This window comes from Lithobates pipiens, unplaced genomic scaffold (genome assembly GCF_037356315.1).
Source record: "Lithobates pipiens isolate NorthernLeopardFrog02 unplaced genomic scaffold, aLitPip1_a1.2 Scaffold_22, whole genome shotgun sequence".
Lineage (NCBI taxonomy): Eukaryota > Metazoa > Chordata > Amphibia > Anura > Ranidae > Lithobates > Lithobates pipiens.
Window position 1 is genome coordinate 309046803 of NW_027507784.1, and position 21862 is coordinate 309068664.

At 41.6% G+C, this 21862-nt stretch overlaps 1 protein-coding gene across 1 annotated transcript in view; it reads left to right on the forward strand.

Moving 5' to 3' along the window:
* Positions 1–6081: 6081 nt before the first annotated feature.
* Positions 6082–21862, forward strand: part of PKD1 (polycystin 1, transient receptor potential channel interacting) — a 243841-nt gene continuing 228060 nt past the window's right edge. Inside the window, exon 1 of the mRNA XM_077449362.1 lies at positions 6082–6516. Within this exon, the coding sequence (XP_077305488.1) occupies positions 6260–6516 (257 nt within the window). The 5' untranslated portion in view covers positions 6082–6259. The remainder of the gene's footprint in view (positions 6517–21862) is intronic.

Genomic DNA, 21862 nt, shown 5'->3' on the forward strand with positions numbered 1-21862 from the left:
CACTTGTGAACAACACCTTATACACTGGTGAAAAAACTGAGGTACTCCTGGAAGGTGGAGGGGTTATATAGGGGAGTCAACTTCCTGTATTGGTTATACCAGTGTCAACCCTTGAAGGTAGGTCCATAACCCACCAAGTAATTACTTGAGGCTCTGTGTCCTATGATGTACGATAAAGAAATAAGAAAAAAATATTATTCCTTGCATGGATGAGGTATAAGTAATAACAAATAATATAAATGAAAACTGATACCTTGGGAAGAGAACTATAAAAAATAAATACAGTATCTAAAAGTATTTTTCAGCTCCCACTGATAACACAAATCAATATTCTTATTTAAAAGATCTGACATTTTTATTTCTATCCACAACTAAAATCTCAAGAATCCTAACATACACTTGCACACTGTATAAAATGTCAGAGGTTTTAACTAAGTAAAATATTGGTTTGTGTTACAGTGCCTTGAAAAAGTATTCACACCCCTTGAAATTTTCTATATTTTATAATGTTACAATCAAAAACATAAATGTATTTTATTCAGATTATATGTGAAAGACCAACACAAAGTGGCACATAATTGTGAAGTGGAAGGAAATAGATAAATGGTTTTCAATTTTTTTTTACAAATAAATATCTGAAATGTGTGGCGCGCATTTGTATTCAGCCACCTTTACTTTGATGCCCCTAAGTAAAATCTAGTGGAACCCATTGCATTCAGAAGTCGCCTAACTAGTAACTAGAGTCCACCTGTGTATAATTGAATCTCAGTATAAATACAGCTGTTCTGTGTAGCTCTCAGAGCCTTGTTAGAGAAACTTAGTTAACAAACAGCATCATGAAGGCCAAGGAACACACCAGACAGGTCGGGGATAAAGTTGTGGGGAAATTTAAAGCAGGGTTAAGTTGTAAAAAGATATTCCAAGCTTTGAACATCTCACAGAGCACTGTTCAATCCATCACCCAAAAATGGAAAGAGTATGGCCCAATTGCAAACCTACCAAGACATGGCCATCCACCTAAACTGACAGGCCGGGTAAGAAGAGCATTAATCAGAGAAGCAGCCAAGAGGCCCATGGTGGAGGAGCTGCAGAGATCCACAGCTCAGGTGGGAGATTCTGTCCACAGGACAACTATTAGTTGTGCACTCCACAGATCTGCCCTTTATAGAAGAGTGACAAGAAGAAAGACATTGCTGAAAGAAAGCCATAAGAAGTCCCATTTTCAGTTTGCGAAAAGCCATGTGGGGGACACAGCAAACAAGTGGAAGAAGGTGCTCTGCTCAGGTGAGACCAAAATTGAACTTTTTGGCCTAAAAGCAAAACGCTATGGGTGGCGGAAAACTAACACTGCACATCACCCTGAACACACCATCCCCACCGTGAAACATGGTGATGACAGCATCATATTGCGGGGATGCTTTTCTTCAGCAGGGACAGGGAAGCTGGTCAGAGTTGATGGGAAGATGGATGGAGCCAAATACAGGGCAATCTTAGAAGAAAACCTGTTAGAGCCTGCAAAAGACTTGAGACTGGGCGGAGGTTCACCTTCCAGCAGGACAACGACCCTAAACATACAGCCAGAGCTACAAAAAGCATATTCATGTGTTAGAATGGCCCAGTCAAAGTCCAGACCTAAATCCAGTTGAGAATTGGTGGCAAGACTTGAAAATTGCTGTTCACGGACGCTCTCCATCCAATCTGACAGAGCTTGAGCTATTTTGCAAAGAAGAACCAGCAAAAATGTCACTCTCTAGATGTGCAAAGCTGGTAGAGACATCCCCAAAAAGACTTGCAGTTGTAATTGCAGCGAAAGGCGGTTCTACAAAGTATTGACTCCGGGGGGCTGAATACAAATGCAAACAAATGGAAATGAACTTATGCGCTACTCTGTGTGTAAATTACAACTATGATCAAGTAATAAAGTGCGGCCCAACAAAATGGTGATAAAACTGCCAAACCCCTTTAGTGTCACTAACACCAATAATGTTGATAAAACCTATATGTTGGAGCAACGCTAAATCTAAACACACCAATATAAGTGTAAAAACTCAAGAAACCTATGTAAAAACAAATACAGTAAAAAAAAATGTACAAAATTAAATGGAAAATGAATCAAATTGAAAGTCCAGTGCACAAATTCAAAAAAATCAAATAACAATAAAGTACGGCATTTTTTCCAAAATAAATGGTGAGTGAAAGAAATATTTAAAAAAAAATGCCAATAAAGTGCAGTCCTTCTTCCAACATAAATGGTGAGTGATTGACTTGATAAAGTCACAGTGGCACAACGCGTCGGGAGGAGCCAGTTAATGTCACTTCCAGTTACGGTCAAAACTGGAAGTCTTCCATTTTCAGCATCTTGCTGATGTGTGACTCCACTCTGCTCGCATATCTTCAATTTTAAATGTAAGCCTACATGTAATACTACACTATGAGGAAATGTTTTCCTTATTGCATGTGCGATGACCATTGACGGATGACATCATATGGAGATTGCTTTGGTAGTTTGATGTGCATAATCCTTGGATTTGAGGTGAGCGGCCATTGCACATGGTGGCAGATTTTGTGCCCTGTTTGGGATTCAGCACTAATTTATTATTGTTGACACTGGGATCTGTCTGTCAATCACTCACCATCTATCTTGGAAGAAAGACTGCACTTTATTACCATTTGTTTTAAAAAAAAAATTTTTTTGCACTCACTGTTTACTTTGGAAGATGGAGTGCACTTTATTGTTATTTGTTTTTATAAAATTTGTGAACTGGACTTTCAATTGAATTAATTTCCCATTCAAAACAAATGCCCGCCCCACTTTTCACATATTTATTTGTAAAAAAAGTTTGAAAACCATTTATAATTTTTTTTCCACTTCACAGTTATGTGCCACTTTTTGTTGGTCTATCACATAAAATCCCCCCAAAAAATACATTTATGTTTTTGGTTCAAACATGACAAAATGTGGAAAATTTCAAGAGGTATGAATACTTTTTCATGGCAATGTATATCTGTAGAAACTGAAAAAAATAAAAACTTTTATGCTATATATTTTTTTTATTGTGTTTTTTTATGGCTCTCTTTGTCCCTGGTGGAAAAATTCACCCCTTTATTGTCTTGCAGTTGTCACCAGAACAAGAAGTGAAAGGAAATCTTCCAACAGGGACACCTTTTAAAGCGGCAGTTAATGCCGCATAGAAACACGACTGATTTTTCCGTCAGAATAAACTCTGACGGTCTTTCCGATGGCGTTCCGCTGAAACGGACTTGCCTACACACCATCACACCAAAGTCCATTCGTTTAGAACGTGATGACGTACGAGGGGACTAGAAAAAGGAAGTTCAATAGCCAGTAGCCAATAGCTGCCCTTGCATAATTTTTGGTCCGTCAGAATAGCATACAGACGAACGGTTTTCCCGATAGGAATTGATTCAGTCAGAAAGATTTAAAACATGTTCTATTTCTAGGTCCGTCAGAATTTTTGAAAAAAAAAAGTCTGATGAAGCCCACACACAATCAGAATATCCGATGAAATTATTCAGTCAGACCTTTTCCGGCGGAAAGTCCGGTTGTGTGTACACGACATAAGATTTAGAAATCAGGCACTTACCAGTACCTGGTGTCCAGTGCTGTCTTCCTGCAACTGGTTCTTCTTACTGCTGCGGATCCCCAGTGCCACCATTTTGGATACAAGAGTTGGCTGTGGCTTTAAGAGGAAGGCAGCTGTCTCCCCACTGTGCAAGCATGAGCTTACATGGCGCTGTGAATCGTATGGCAGCCTCCTGGGATGTCACATGTCCTAGGAGGCTTCGAGAGGGCAGGGGGTGGGGCAAGGGGTCTCATTCATGCCTAGGTGAGGATTGTGGAAATGGGTATCAATAAAAAATTGGACTTAAAATTACATTAAAAAAAAATGGTACTCCCCCCAAAAAAAACAACAACCTGTAATTCAATTTATAAGCAGGGAGAAATAAGCAAACATCTGGGATTTCGCTTTTTGAGTGAAGTTCCACTTTAATTTGGAGAGACTTTCTCTGACATCCTGCTGTGTCTTTAGCACAGGAAGTGAAGGTAAATTTCCCCAGTGGGGAACAGAGAGCAAAAAAAAAAAAAAAAAGGAAGCATGAGGCAGGAGTTTTAAACATTTCTTTCCCTAACCAAAAAAAAAACTTTGATAGTCAAAAAAAAACGAAGGAAGTGCATATCATCCCATTTGGGGACATTGGAGGAGTGCAGTACTAGTGCAAGGATTTTTGACATCCTAGGCGAAACCTCATTTTGCCACCCCCCCTTAGCTCCACCCCTGACTCCCCCCTTTGCCCTGTTCTTTTATACCCCAACTTTTTATTGAAGCGCCCATCAAATGCAGCCCACATCAAATGCAGCCTACTTGCACCCATCAAATGCAGCCTCACCAGTGCCCATCAAATGCATCCTCACCAGTGCCCATCAAATGCAGCCTCACCAGTGCCCATCAAAAGCAGCCTCACCAGCACCCATCAAATGCAGCCTCACCAGTGCCCATCAAATGCAGCCTCACCAATGCCCATCAAATGCAGCCTTGCCAGCGCCCATCAAATGCAGCCTCACCAGCGCCCATCAAATACAGCCTTGCCAGCACCCATCAAATTCAGCCTCACCAGCGCCCATCAAATGCAGCCTCGCCAGCGCCCATCAAATGCAGCCTTGCCAGCGCCCATCAAATGCAGCCTTGCCAGCGCCCATCAAATGCAGCCTTGCCAGCGCCCATCAAATGCAGCCTTGCCAGCGCCCATCAAATGCAGCCTCACCAGCGCCCATCAAATGCAGCCTTGCCAGCGCCCATCAAATGCAGCCTCACCAGCACCCATCAATACAACCTACTTGCCCCCATCAATGCAGCCTACCAGTGCCTATCAATGAATGTTTGCTTGCTCCCATTCATTTGGGAGTCGGGACACAGACACAGTCCTCCGCTGCTGCGCCTCTGACACTATGTGCGAACGGAGCGCGACTGCCTGCTGATGCTGAGACTTGCAGAGAGAAGAGAGTAGGAACACCAGCGGCCAGGCACCCTAGGCAGAAGTGCGCCTTAGTCGGCTGCCTATTTTGCCTAGTGGTAGCACCAGCCATGGAGGAGTTGACAGATACTTGTATTTTGACCTACTGTACTTGATTAATAACATTCTATTATATCCCTGCAGTCTCTTTTTTTATTCTGATTTCCTAGCAGTAACTGAGAGTCATCAATTACTATATTCCTCATACTTTCTAGATCACTAATTTGGAGAGATTTTCTCTGAATTCCTATTGTGTCTTTAGAAATTTAAGTGAAGGGAAATCTCCCCAGTAGGGAACACATTAAAAAAAAAAAAAAAAAAAAAATCAAACAGGGCTTTTAAACTTTCCTTGAGTTGTCCAAAAAAAAAAAAAAAAAACGTTGATAGTAAAAACTAAGGAAAAGGATGTTATTTAAAGAAATGATCCCCTTTGAGGACATTGTAGGAGTCTGGCATCTTTCTTCACATCCAAAAAAAAAAAAAAACAATTATATAAGGCTTTTAAACTTCTTTTACTATCCAAAAAAAAGAAAAAAGAAAAAAATGTTAATAGTAAAAATAGGGAAAAACATGTTTAAGGAAATGATTCCCTATTAAGGACATTATAGGAGTGGACATGTCACGTTTCTTCCCAGCTTTTCCCTTGGATTTGCATTGAAAAAAAAATAAACAAGTGTAAAAACAACTGAAGATTTTAAGATCCTTTCTTTTTGAAATGTTAAAAAATCTATAAATGTAAAACTTTTTTTTTTATAAATAGGCTCCTATGGTCTGGTGACAATCCCATATCCTGACCTATTTTATGAATAACGTTCTATTCTATCCCTCTCTCCTAGCGGTAATAGAAAGCCATCTCTCTCTATAAATAACTGGATCCTCATACTTCTACCAGATCATTAATGAATGTATTTTGCATCCTGCTTGGAACAATACTGCATTTATTCTCAGCGCCCTCTACCGGCCCTTTATAAAAGCGCAACCTGTATTCCATCTGAACGGGCCGTTCTCTCGGTCGCCCCCTAGTGTCCATAGTAGGGTAGTGTCAGCTCCCTCCCCTCCAGGACACAGAAAAGAGACACAACGACCCAGCGAGTGAGAAGAGCCGCCCCGACCATGAGCGCTTCCCCCCGCTGAGAGCCGGCCTCCGGACACGGGACTAGCGGGCTTCTCCGGTGCTGGCTGTCTGTGGGAGGCAGCAGGGGATCCCGTGCGATGTGAGTGAGCTATGCATTGTGGAAATGGCCAGGCTGGAGTCCGGAGGAAAGATGGCGCCTCCCCCCCTGTGCGGGCTCTGCGGGTCTGCCCCCTCTTCCTGCTGGCCGCTGCTGGGCTCCTGCTGGGGCTCGGAACGGGGGCACCCCCCGACACATGGTGCCAACCCTGCCCGGGCAACTGTACGTGTGACCCACCGACCTGCCTGGTGAACTGCTCCGGAGGAGGACTGCAAGAGCTGGACCAAGTCCCCGGGAATGTCACTGTGCTGTGAGTACACCCCAATACTTCATTGTAGGGGTACCCCCAATGTCACTAAGTACACCCCAATACTTCATTGTAGGGGTACCCCCAATGTCACTGAGTACACCCCAATACTTCATTGTAGGGGTACCCCCAATGTCACTGAGTACACCCCAATACTTCATTGTAGGGGTACCCCCCAATGTCACTGAGTACACCCCAATACTTCATTGTAAGGGTACCCCCCATACCACCTTTCCAATGTCACTGAGTACACCCCAATACTTCATTGTAGGGGTACCCCCCAATGTCACTGAGTACACCCCCATACTTCATTGTAGGGGTACCCCCCATACCACCCCTCCAATGTCACTGTGTACACCCCAATACTTCATTGTAAGGGTACCCCCCCATACCACCTTTCCAATGTCACTGAGTACACCCCAATACTTCATTGTAGGGGTACCCCCCAATGTCACTGAGTACACCCCAATACTTCATTGTAGGGGTACCCCCATACCACCCCACAATGTCACTGAGTACACCCCAATACTTCATTGTAGGGGTACCCCCAATCCTTGTAGAGGTACCCCCATACCACCCCCCATGTCACTGCGAGTACACCCCAATACTTCATTGTAGGGGAACCCTCATACCATCCCCCAATGTCACTGAGTACACCCCAATACTTCATTGTAGGGGCACCCCCATACCACCCCCAATGTCACTGAGTACACCCCAATACTTCATTATAGGGTTACCCCCATACCAATCTACTTTGCCACCCCCCAATGTCAGTGCGAGTACACCCCAATACTTCATTATAGGGGTACCCCCATACTAATGTACTTTACCACCCCCCAATGTCACAGTGAGTACACCCCAATACTTTAATATACTACCCCCCATACCCTGCACCTCTAATGATATATACCACCCCAACCTGATATCTCATTGTGCCGTGAGTACACCCCAAAACTTTATACCACCCCCTTATACTCTGCACCCCTTCTGTACTATACCATCTTTCCCCCAACAATGTCACCATGTTGAGAGTACACCCTAATACATTTATACCAACCCTCTCTACCCTGCACCCCTTCTGTATTATACCACCCTCTACCCTGCACCACCTACTATATTGCCTTAATCCCTGCACCCCATCTACCCTATAGACCTCCACTATAACCCCTTCGACCCTAAACCCCTTCGACCCTACACAACTTCCTTCCTTCACCCCCTAGCCTACATCCCTTTTACCCTCTACTCCCCTTACCCTATGCCCCTTCTACCCTATAGCCCCCTAACATAACCTCTTATACCTTACATCCCTTTTTACCCTCTAACCCCCTTACCCTATTCTCCCTTTTTCCCAGTGTCCTTTTACCCAACGCCTCTTCTATCCAACATCCCTTCTTCCCTGTGCTCCTTCTACTCGTCTTTCCTGCACCCCACTACCCCGTACCTCTCCCTCCCTGCACCCCTTCTACCATGCACTCATTGTTCCCTACACCCCTTTTACCGTGCACCCTCTACTCCCCTACCTTACCCTGGACCCTCCGGGCAGCCCCACAGCTCAGGGCAGCTTTGTTTACTAACTTTTACCGAGTTTTATAAACTTTTCAAAACTTTCCCAAAACTTAAAAAACTTTTTAACTCTGACATACCAGGCTGTCCAGATCCCCCTCCTGTGATTAGTCAGAGTGCTGGGGGAGGAATAAACATGGATACAAAATATCTGATTGTATTTATATTACTATTATTATTATTGTCAGGGAGTTCTTTGGCTGTGCTGATATTTGAGATGAGATTTTATTTTTTCTGTTGTATCTGACGTCGCCGCAGACACAGATCCGGACTGTCAGCTTTATATAATAGGGGGGCGGACAAAATCTAGGGGCACCTAAACAACCAATTAGAGATCGTCAATTTCTGTGCACGCTGTGATAAATAACCGATTGCTATGGGTTACTGCACATCATCCCAGCGTTGGTATATGTGAAAAAAACAAACTGCTCCTTGTGGTATGTATAATGTGTCCGCGTATAAATAAATTGATAAAAAGTAATAACATTTTTTTTTTTTAAATACATATATAATATTTTTTTACAGCAATCAATTGAAAATAATATTTAAAAATAAATACAGTGTGTGTGTGTATATATATATATATATATATATATATATATATATATATATATATATATATATATATATATATATATATATATATATATATATATTTTAGTGCCAACGGTTTACGCAGCACTTTACAATGTAGAGGGGGGACAGCACAATTACAGTACAGTTCAATACAGAAGGGACAAGAGGGCCCTGCTCATAGAGTTTACATTCTAAAGGGAGAAGGGAGGTGGTACAAAAGGTAATAGATGAGGGGAATGATTTGATGGGGGTGGCTCGGGGACAGTTGTTAGGTGGGTGTGGGATAGGCTTCCCTGAATAAGTGAGTTTTCAGGTATCTCCTAAAGGTGGACAGGTTAGGGGCTGATCGGACATACTGGGGCAGGGAGTTCCAGAGGATGGGAGAGGCTCTGGAGAAGTCCTGAAGGCAAGCATGGGAGGAGGTAACAAGGGAGCTAAAGAGCAGGAGGTCCTGGGAGGAGCGGAGGGGATGATTTGGGCGATATCTGTCGATGAGGTTGGTGATGTAGCTGGGGGCGATGTTGTGGTTAGTATTTTGAATTTTATACGGTGGGGTAGGGGGAGCAGCAGTCATGGATTGTTTAGTGAGGTGGATTACTCTAGCCTGCTTAAGGGTAGGCCATTAAGGAGAGAGCTGAAGTAGTCAAGGCGGGAAATAATCGAGGAGTGAATAAGTTGCTTTGTGGTGTTAGTCAAGAAGGGTCGAATCCTGAAGATGTTGCGGAGGTTATGGTGGCAGGATTTAGCCAGTGATTGGATGCGGGGGCTGAAGGAGAGATCAAGGATTATACCCAGGACCCTAGTATGTGTGGAGGGACCAATGGTTGTGCCATTGATCTTAATAGTAAAGTCATGGGGGGGTGAGAAGGAGGAAATATAACAAGCTCAGTTTTAGAAAGATTGAGTTTGAGAAAGTGGTGTAACATCCATACTGATATATCATTCAGTAAGTTTGAGATCCGTGAGGAGATGGAGGGGTGAGTTGAGTGGAGAGTTTAATGTGGGTGTCGTCAGCATAGAGGTTATATTGGAAGCCATGGGAGGTTATCAACTGGCCCAGGGAAGAGGTATAGACTGAGAATAGGCGAGGCACAAGGACGGAAGCCTTGGGGTACCCCAACAGAAAGAGGAAGAGAGGCAGAGGAGATGGAGTTGAAAGTGAGCTGAGATAGGTAGGAGGAGAACCAGGATAAAGCAGAGGAGCAGGTGGTCAATTGTGTCGAAGGCAGCAGAGAGGTCTAATGCCCCGTACACTCAAGCGTAATTTCCGTCTGAAAAATCTTGGATGGTTTTTCTGACGGAATTCCGCTCAAGCTTGGCTTGCATACACACGGTCACACAAAAGTTCCCTGAACCTTCGACCGCCAAGAACGCTGTGACGTACAACACTATGACAAGCTGAGAAAATGAAGTTCAATGCTTCTGAGCTTGCGTCAAATTGTTTCCGAGCATACGTGTTTTTTTGTGTGTCGGAATTGCATACAGGACAAACGGAATTTCCATCAAGAACTTTTTCCGTTGGAAAAATACAGAACCAGCTCTCAATCTTTTGCTGGTGGAAATTCAGACAGAAAACGTTGGATGGAACATACACATGGTCGAAATATCCGACAAAAAGCTCCCATCACACTTTTTTTTTTTTTTACAGAAATTCCGACCGTGTGTATGCAGCATTAGAGTATGAGTATGGAGTAATGGCCATTGGTTTTAGCAGTTAGTAGGTCATTGGTGAGTTTTAATAGGGCAGTTTCAGTGGAATGTTGTGGACAGATTCCGGACTGTAGGGGGCCGAGAAGGTTGTTGTCCATGAGGTAGCGACTCCTTCGGTCATGGACAAGGCGTTTGATGAGCAGGGAGATGGGTCTTAAGTTATTCAAACAGGTGGGGTCTAGTGCAGATTTTTTTAAGTATAGGGGTAACCAGTGCATGTTTGAGCAGGGAAAGAAAGGTGCCGGTGTAGAGGGAGAGGTTGAAGATGTGGGTTAGGGAGTTTAGGATAGAGCGGGAAGGTGGTCGCAGTAATTGCGTGGTAACTGGGCAAAGGGAGGAGAGTATTGAGTACGGTGTTGGGCCGGATTGGGTAAGGGAGGAAGTTGAATACTGGATATCGCCTCGCAAATTGTGTCAATTTCGCATTTGAAATGGTTGGCAATCTGTTGAGTGGTAAGCAAGTTGGTGGGTGGGGGCAGTGGGGGGGGGGGGAGGGAATTAAGGGTAGAAAAGAGTTGACAAGGTTTTGATGAGGGTGTGTGTGTGAGATATATATATGTATGTATATGTGTGTGTGTGTGTGTGTATATATATATATATATATATATATATATATATATATATATATATATATATATATATATATATATATATATATATATATATATATATATATATATATATATATATGTATGTGTGTGCGCTAATTATAAGTGAATAAAGGAAAAGCTGCTGACACTCAAACTAACAAAGTTGAATATTAAACAAAATAGTGTAGCGCTCATGTATACATTAAAGTGAAATTGTATATATGTCTCAATGCGGTATATATACAAACAAAAATAAATTTAGTGCACCCAAATGGTGGAACTCAAGTTGGCAGTCCACTACGTAGTGAAAAATATAACCAATTCTTATTGAAGTGTCACCAAAGCAATTGGAACAGGAAACGGCTTGTCTGGGAATTGGTTGGCTCAATACGATGCGGGATCCCCAGCTCTCGGTCCCCAGGCTCCAAGAACACTTGAAGACAACAGTGGAGGCCGCCACAAGTTGCTGCCCGTAGACTCCAAAAAACATGTGGAAAAGGAGGAAAAAGGACTCCAGATAGTGCAGGTCAAACCGGGAGGTTTATTATTTATGTCATATACAGACCATGACACAAAAAGTGATCACAAAAACAATCTGTACAAGCAATGTGGGGTGCAGTAAATGCTGACAGGGCCACCCCTCACATTTTTGTAAATATTTTATTATATCTTTTCATGTGACAACACTGAAGAAATGACACTTTGCTACCATGTAGTGAGTGTACAGCTTGTATAACAGTGTAAATTTGCTGTCCCCTCAAAATAACTCAACACACAGCCATTAATGTCTAAACCACTGGCAACAAAAATGAGCACACTCCTAAGTGAAAATGTCCAAATTGGGCCCAAAGTGTCAATATTTTGTGTGGCCGCCATTATTTTCCAGCACTGCCTTAACCCTCCTTTGCATGGAGTTCACCAGAGCTTCACAGGTTGTCACTGGAGTCCTCTTCCCCTCCTCCATGACGACATCACAGAGCTGGTGAATGTTTGAGACCTTGCGCTCCTCCACCTTCCATTTGAGGATGCCCCACAGATGCTGAATAGGGTTTAGGTCTGGAGACATGCTTGGTCAGTCCATCACTTTTACACTCAGCTTCTTTAGCAAGGCAGTGGCTGTCTTGGAGGTGTGTTTGTGGTCATTATCATGTTGGAATACTGCCCTGCGGCCCTGTCTTCTGAGGGGAGGGGGATCATGCTCTGCTGCAGTATGTCACAGTACATGTTGGCAAGACACACTTGTCTTTGTACTCCTCAGCTGGTTGCTGCCACACACGCTTGACACTATCTCAACCAAATAAGTTTATCTTGGTCTCATCAGACCACAGGACATGGTTCCAGTAATCCCTGTCCTTAGTCTGCTTGTCTTCAGCAAACTGTTTGCAGGCTTTCTTGTGCATCATCTTTAGAAGAGGCTTCCTTCTGGGACGACAGCCATGCAAACCAATTTGATGCAGTGTGTGGCATATGGTCTGAGCACTAACAGTCTGACCCCCCCCCCCACCCCTACAACCTCTGCAGAAATTCTGGCAGCACTCGAACGTCTATTTCCCAAATACAACCTCTAAATATGACACTGAGCACGTGCACTCAACTTCTTTGGTCGACCATGGTGAGGCCTGTTCTGAATGGAACCTGTCCTGTTAAACCACTGTATGGTCTTAGCCACCGTGCTGCAGCTCAATTTCAGGGTCTTGGCGATCTTCTTATAGCCTAGGCCAGTGATGGCGAACCTTGGCACCCCAGATGTTTTGGAACTACATTTCCCATGATGCTCCTGCACTTTGCAGTGTAGTGGAGCATCATGGGAAATGTAGTTCCAAAACATCTGGGGTGCCAAGGTTCGCCATCACTGGCCTAGGCCATTCTTTATGTAGTGCAACAATTCCTTTTTTCAGATCCTCAGAGAGTTATTTGCCATGCCGTGCCATGTTGAACTTTGAGTGATCAGTATCAGAGAGCGATAACACCAAATTTAACACATCTACTCCACATTTACACCTGAGATCTTGTAACACTAGTGAGTCACATGACATCGGGGAGGGGAAATGGCTAATTGGGCCCAATTGGGACATTTTCTCTTAGGGGTGTGCTCACCTTTGTTGCCAGCGGTTTAGACATTAATGGCCGTGTGTTGAGTTATTTGAGGGGACAACAAATTTACACTGTTACACAAGCTGTACACTCACTACTTTACATTGTTGTCGCCATGAAAAGATATAATAAAATATTTACAAAAATGTGAGGGGTGTACTTATTCGTGTGTGTGTGTGTGTGTGTGTGTGTGTGTGTGTGTGTGTGTAATAATAAAAAAAAAAAAAAATTATATATATATATATATATATATATATATATATATATATAATTTTTTTTTTTACCATCAGTTACTGTACTTCGCTCCTGGCTTTATTTATTATAGATACTCATATAGTGCTATCAGTTTACGCAGTACTAATATATATATATATATATATATTATACATACATATTTACATTCACATCTCTCCCTGCCCTTTTTATATAAGCCTTTATTGACTGGTTCTTGAACTCATCCTATATTATCTCTATATTTTATGTATTTCATGCAAGCAGTCATATTTTCCTTCTTCCACTTTTATGAAATTTATTTTCATGGCGGTTGATTTGACAGTTTGTAAGACAGCTTTTGGAATGAACATTCCCAGTACATTTAGTAACTTGACGAATGTCAATGGAAAATACTTCAACATTTTGTGTGCTCATTCGATTTTGAAATGAATGGCTTTTCCCAAACAAAAACCATGCACACTGCTAGAAATTAATTTGAGACCCTTTGCACCTTTTGAATTTTCTCATCACTATGTTTTTAAAAAAAACATTATTTTGACCCCCACTGACATCAGAAAATCAAAGAAACTTAAAAAAAAAAAAAAAAAAAAAAAGAATTCTGCTAGTGTATGACTAGCTTGTAGTTTTTTTTTTTGTTTTTTTTTTTTTTTTTTTAATTGGTTTTGTTCTTTATCTCCCCTTGGCACAGCATGGGTTAAATAATATACATTATAAATTGTGTTAATTTGCATTGGTTACAGCGGCCTTTGTGCATTGTGTCATTGGGCTGTACACACAGGACACATACGGCTGTATTATATGGAAAGGTTGGTATTGTCTGGCACTGCTGTTGCTCTCACTGGAGTTCTGTTATAAAATATATATTGGGAGCCATAAATGACATAATAGTATTACAGTGAACTGCCAGCATGTCTTCAGTGAAGGCGGTCTGCTATCAGCACACAAGAGACTGCAGTATATTAGAGTTCAGACTGGTGTAACAACTGGCAGCTTGTAAATTGTACATTTTCAAGGAGCGCATGTTTGATTTATAAGTTTTCATATTTATTTTTTGCTTTTTATTTATTTATTTTTTTTATGTTTTTTTGGATTGAGTGGGGGAAAGGTTCTAACCCTTCCCTGTTTTAACAAAAAAAAAATATCAGGCATTCCACTTTAAGGAATAGTTCTAGGTAAATGTCCAATTTTATATGTGAGTGTAGCCACCCAATTTTTCCAATATAGGGAAATGTGTATTTTAATAAATAAATAAATTACAAAACTGTTCATCCTTTGAAACTGTATGTAAATTTGTTCTGTGGAAATAAAGCAAAATTGAACATTCTCCTGCTATATAGTCTCTGCAGATCAAATGTGTGATTGGGTTAAATACCACATTATGGCCACTAGATGGTGCTGACTATCTTAGAAAATAAGTATGCACTTTAGCGCCATCTAGGGGCTATAATGCAGTATTTCCCCCCCCCCCCCCCTTTTATACATTCCATCTGCAGAGATTATAGTCAAAGAACATTCAGTTTTGCTCCATTTGCACCTATTTAACATGCAATGTCAATGGGTGAACAGCTATGCAAATGTTTTATAAATACACCCCAAAGTTTGTTCTTGACAGAATTAACAAGTAAGTATAAAGGGGGGAAAAAAACAAGCCTGAAAAAGAGACACCATGGCTAAGAATTGGTTAGCAACAATATATTACATGTTTATTCTTCAGTTTAGATACTCAGATACTCTTCTAAACATTCTCTACTGTATCAGAAACAAAAAAAAAAAACTTTAGATACACTTTAATACATGATGTCACTAGTAAAATGTTACTAATTCAGCATCATTGTTGCAAATTGTGAAGTTTGAAATACTGTATATAATTGTTATAGAATTTCACGTTTATCGTTTACAATTATAGGCATTCAAATTTTACATTATTTTTTTTTTTTCTAACATGTTCATTGGATGGAAAAGAATACCAGCAGAATTCCCAGTTGTTTTTTTTCCCTAACATAAGAAATTAAATCTGATTGGTTGCTGTTGGCTACACCTCCACTTTGTTCTTCATTTTTATCCGCCACATTGGCTGTGTGCCTTCAGATGTTAAAGAACTTGCTGCCCACTGCCATTTAGGGAATGCTGGGGTTTGTAGTTCCCTTGTAGCCAGACACTCACAGGTTATTTATAAGCCAGTTCACACCAGCATTTGTGTACTATGCTCAGTATAACGTGCATCTGCTGGTGTGTGTTGTGTAGGGGCAGTGTGATGCGTTGATATAATACAGGGATATGCAATTAGTGGGCCTCCAGCTGTTGCAGAACTACAAGTCCCATGAGGCATAGCAAGACTCTGACAGCAACAAGCATGATACCCAGAGGCAGAGGCATGATGGGACTTGTAGTTTTGGAGGTCCGCTAATTGTTTATCCCTGATATAATGCATCACACTTACTTTTTCTTTCTGTCTTTTTTTTTTTTTGTTTTATTTTTGTTACTTTATTGAAATACCACAAAATGCAAATTTTTTTTTCATCTCTGTGCACTGCAGCCAATTGAATTGTGAAGTGTTGTAGCACGTCGCAATGCACTGTGTAAAACTGCAACTATCATACAGGCAGCGCGTTGGTGTAAACTGAAACAGTAGGACACAAAACATGTTGCCTTGTCTATTAGAGGTGCACTAGATGGAAATGTTGGTGCTAAAACTGGAAATTCAGGATGCACTTGGCCGAAACTTAAAAAAAAAAAAAAAAATAAAAAAAAAAATATATATATATATATATATATAATTTTTTTTTTGTATTATATTAGAATTTTTAATTAATAGCATGCATTTAAATGAATATGATTTTGGCCATTATTGGCACCTTTAGCACAAGAATAGCTCAAGAAAAAATGCATCCCTTTTTATATTCTATGTATGTCTTCACACTGGTCCATTGCGCTTCCGTTGTGGTGTTAAAAATCATACTTAATGGAAAAAAAAATGCACCTCCTTGTTGAAATGCATTGAAAATGCAGAAAGAATGCATCACTAATACACCCATTTTAACTTTTTTTTTTTTTTTAAGCGGCTTTTGAGTCACGTATATAAAAAATACATCGTAAGCACAGGAAAATGACGGCAAAATCATGTGCATTTTTGGCACCATTATCGGCACTATTTTCGCTATCGGCACAATAACCAAAACACAATTTTTGACCGATATGTTTCGGCCACCTGAAATTTTGCTGCATCTCTATTGTTGATGCTTTGTCACTTTGTTGGGCAGTGCTGCCCAATGGGACTGGTATGCCTAATACCATATATGTTAGTTATTTATTTATTTATTTATTTTAAGTAAAGATTGGGCTTTGGACTCCACATGTTGTGGTTTTTGGGGCATCTGGCGATTTTTTTTTTTTTTTTTTTTTTTGTCTGTCTCTAAATGCCCCTGTATGTTGGCCTATGTGTTTATATAATTGCTCCTCTCAAACTGTTCTTTGTTAATAATCGGTTATATTTAGAGATGTAAATTATCTTTTGCCCCTCCGAAAAAAAAATTCTAATGGAGGTGGAGTTTCAGAAAGACCTGCCTAAAAGGTGTTTAAGCACTTCAGCCCCGGAAGGTTTACCCCCCCCCCCCTTCCTTCATGACCAGGCCCCCCACAAATAGAACTTTATTTTGGTGGTATTTGATCACATCTGCGGTTTTTATTTTTTGTGCTATTAGCAAAAAAACAATATTTTTTACTTTTAAACCACATCCAATAAGAAAAAAAAAAATCACAGTTCTTCAGCAATTTAGACCAATATGTATTCTGCTACATTTTCTTGGTAATAAATCCCAATAAGCGTATATTGATTGTTTGCACAAAAGTTGTAGCCTCTATAAACTATGGGATATATTTATGGAATTTCAATTTTTTGTTATTTTTTTACTACTAATGGCAGCGGTCAGCAATATATCATTTTATTTTTTATTTTTAAGCGGGACTGCGACATTGCAGCGGACAAATATTGATACTACAGTAAGTGTTACTTTTTGGGAACCAGTGACAACAATACAATGACCAGTGCTGAAAAAATTCACTGTCACTGTACAGATGACACTGGCAGGGAAGGAGTTAACATCAGGGGCGATCATAGGGTTAAATGTGTTCCCTGGGGGTGCTTTCTAACTGTGGGGGAGGTGCTTTGACTGTGGGAACACACAGATCTGTGTTTCTGCTTAGCAGAAACACAAGATTTCCATCTTCCCCCTCTGACAGAATTTCCCTTGTTTATTTGCCTTGGGAAGGATCGCAGGTCCCGGCGGACATTGAGTCTGCGCCCCAGCTTTTGAAATTTACGTACAGGTACATGATTTCGTGCTTAAGGGCCACCCTGCTGCAGTAAATTTATGTGGGGCAGTTCTTAAACGGGTAAACCCAAGAATAAAGATTGAATATCTTTATTTTGACCAGGTGACCCTGCCAATGACACACTTCCTGTCCTAGGGTGACAACACTTACTGGTTGTACTGTATTTATCGCAATGTCACCCTAAGACAGAAAGTGTGTTAGGACTACTGAACACCTCCCTGTCTTATCATCTTCAAAGAATAGAAGAGAGGTGGTTTGTAGTCTGCTAAGTTTCCTATTTACACCTGAACGTCCTGGAACTTGAAACCCCAAAACACTCAACATCCAAAATCCCATGGTTTGTCATTTTATGATTGTTTTGTAATTGGTGGAATTAGCTTTTAACCACTTGCTTTCTGGACACTTAAACTAACCTCCTGCCCAGACCAATTTTTAGCTTTCAGCACTGTCGCACTTTGAAGGACAATTGCGCGGTCATGCTACACTGTACTCAAATGACATTTTTATCATTTATTTCACACACATGGAGCTTTCTTTTGGTGGTATTTAATCACCACTTGAGTTTTTATTTTTTGCTAAACAAACAAAAAAAGACAGAAATTTTTGAAAAAAAACAAAACAAAACATATTTCATAGTTTGTTATAAAATTTTGCAAACGGGTAATTTTTTTCTCCTTCATTGATATTTACCGATGGGGCTACACTGATGGGCACCGGTGAGGCTGCACCGATGGGCACCGGTGAGGCTGCACCGATGGGCACCAGTGAGGCTGCACCGATGGTCACCGATGAGGCTACACCGATGGTCACCGATGAGGCTACACCGATGGGCACGATGAGGCTGCACCGATAAGGCTGCACCAATGAGCACTGATAAGGCGACACTGATGAGTGTCACTGATGGGCAATGGTAGGTGGCACTGATAGGTAGCCCTGGTAATGAGACACTGGTGACATTTATAGGTGGCACTGTGGGCACTGATAGGTGATACTGGGCCCTAATGTGACACTGTGGGCACTGATGGGTGGTAATGTGGGCACTGGTAGGTTTATGAATCCCCAGACCAGTGAATCAGCTATCCAATGTGTCAGAGCGGGTGATCTAGTGTAAGTTCACCTCATAGATTTTTCTCCAAAGGTGAAACTGCAAAAGGCAGCACAGGAAAAAGGCAAACTTTTTTTCCCCCTTCTAGCAAGAATCCCTCACCAAATCCCCTCCCTCCTAGCTGCCCCCCCCCCCCCCCCCCCACAAATTCTCCACCTAAAACAAACCCAGCTCTACCCCCCCCAAAATCCCCCATCCTAGTACAAATGTGGGCTGTGCTCCCTCCTCATTCTGCCCCACTCACAGTTTCTGCTGCTTGTACAGGAGCAGTGTGGGGAGAAGATAGGGGTAGTAGTCCAATCCTAAAGTCCAGCGCATTGTGACTTAGAGAAGAGAAAGAGAGAGAGCTCAGCCCAGGCAGCTTTCTGTACTATTACCAGCAAAACAGAAAGCTGTAGTGCCTCCCAACATGTCCTTCACAACTGATGATGTCATTGGTTGATAGGACGTCTGGTTCACAAGTGGTTAAAGTAATTGTAAACCCTCACCAACAACCCATTTCAGAATAAAATATAGTACACTGATCCTCACAGTAAATGGCTGTACGTGAAGGGTCAGAACAAGTCTGATCATTGGAGGAGAGCAAGCTGAGTTTCCAGCATAGCCAGAGAACCGACCACCTTGTGTTCTCCTGCTTAATGTGGTCAGTTTTTAATAGGAAAGCAGAGGGACTGGCAGGAACACCAGGGATTTCACACAAAGGAAGCAATACAAAGAGAACAGGAGACTTTCTCTTGCATCCAAGTTGAAATGATTGGGACTGCCTGCACAGGTATTACATGGAGCACTTGTGCATCCCCCTGCAGGAAAACCTGGCCCTCGCAGGGACATACGCTTTAGTATGTTTGTTTAATTTTCCAATGACATTTTACTGGTGTGTGGCTAGCTTAATTTTTTTTTTTCATTCACTAGCACTCAGTTTGGGGGAAAAAAAGAAAGTGCTGCAGTGTGTTGTGAGTACATTACAGCACAGGGCAATGTGCGTAACACCACTCCCCCAATACACGTGCATCATGCGCACTGGGGTGTGGACAAGCCCTAACGTTACATGAGAAAATATATATATATTTTTTTAAAGAGTTGGGAAACCTGTAAGTGCCAATAATTCTTATTATCCTCTACTGCTGCAAGGTTTTTTCATTTTAAAGAATGAATTCTGCTGTCGGGGTCCCCTTAAATGCTTAAGAATTTTTTTTTGTAGCAAAATACTGAGTTTTGTTGTGCTCCCTTTTTTTTTTTTTTTATTTGTATTTTTTTTTAAATGTTGAAACAAAAAAAAAAAAGTGGTAACTGTTTCATCCAGTTGCATTCTTGCTATGGCAACTGTAGTCTGGAATGTCAGCTATGTGAAAATGTTCATTGGAGGAATACAAGCAGCCTGGAAGCTGCCGCTCACACAGATGGGATCTGTAAAAAAAAAAGGGATCCCACCTAACGGTGCGTCTGTGCTCTGCCGGAGAAGGGCAGAAATGTGGAAGCAGCCATTGCTAACTTGTTTTGTCGCTGGCTCTGGGCTGCTTTACTAGTGAGCAACTAACCACAGACTTTAGACATCACTGGCTGCATGCTTGTTGCAGGTCAGTTACTCACTAGGTAGTGGTTCCAAAATTAGGAAGATAGTTCTGGAGCCTGGATATTTTAACGCTTAGAAATATTGCTCTCACTCTGGTGTGCGCGGCGATATGTAACATGTATCGCAATCAAGGTTTTTTTTATGCATAGCTGCCCTTGACATGTGCGCTTTGCGTTCGCACGTACGTCTAAAAGATCCTGGATGTCTCCCCTGTGCGCCGCTAAATCTTATGCAATGCAAATGGCACTGTAATACGTTCTTTCCCGGGTCCTGGACCTGGCATCAAAAGGGTTAAAGCTGAACAACAGCCTAAAAAAAAAAATAGCCTATTAAAAGATAACAAAAAACTATCAACTGATGCAATATTCACCTTCAATCCAGAGATTTTCCCTGCAGTACTTTTTCTGGCACTAGATGTCCTCGGTCTGGTGACCATCATCATTCAACCTACTTCCTCTAAGTACAGGTCATCCTGCACCTGCCCCCAGCCTGTGACTGGACAGTGAAAGGAGGAGCAGCTTTAAAGCAGCCAAAAATATCAATAGTGATTTGAAAAGCCCATTAACTTGCCGACCGCCGCCTCCTGTACATATACGTCGGCACTTTGAAGAGGGATATCTCGGTAACAGCAGCAGCTGCTGACACAACCGAGATATCCCTCTTTTCAGGAGCTGGTCATGTTTATGATAATGGTGATCTCTGCGGCGGATTTGCCGCGAGATCACCGTTATCAGAGGCAGGAGAGGGGCCCCCCCCTCCCGCCACTCACCCGTGCCCTCCACCGTTTACCGGAGCCGTCGGCAGCGCGGAGGCGATCGGGTCCTCTCGGTGCCTAGGTATGGAGATGAGTGAGGCTAAGATGGCCCCCACCCGTCTCCATACCATAGCAGGGTGGAAGCACACAAGTCATTTTTTCAAATGTCAATTATTTTTTTATTTTTTTTTTTATTATTGCATTTTAGTCCAAATATGAGATCTGAGGACTTTTTGGCATGCCCTTTTCTGTTAAAAGGGATGTTTACATTCCTTGTAATAGGAATAAAAGTGATCCAGATTTTTTTTTTTTTAAACAGTGAAAAAAGTAATAAAAATAAATAAGAAAAAAAATTAATATTTTTTAAAGTGATCTGTCCCGACGAGCTCACGTGCAGAAGCGAGCGCATACGTGAGTATTGCCCGCATATGAAAACGGTGGTAAAACCACACATGTGAGGTATCACCGCGATCGGTAGAGCGAGAGCAATAATGCTAGCCCTAGAACTCCTCTGTAACGCAAAACATGCAACCTGTAGAATTTTTAAAACGTCTCCTATGGAGATTTTTAAGGGTAAAAGTTTGATGCCATTCCACGAGCGGGCGCAATTTTGAAGCGTGACATGTTGGGTATCAATTTACTCGGCGTAACATCCTTCACAATATAAAAAAAAATTGGGCTACCTTTACTGTTTTTTTTATTTTTATTCAAAAAAGTGATATTTTTTTTTTTTTTTTTTTCAAAAAAAGTACGCTTGTAAGACCGCTGCGCAAATATGCTGTGGAAAAAAAAGTATTGCAAGTATTTTTCTCTAGGGT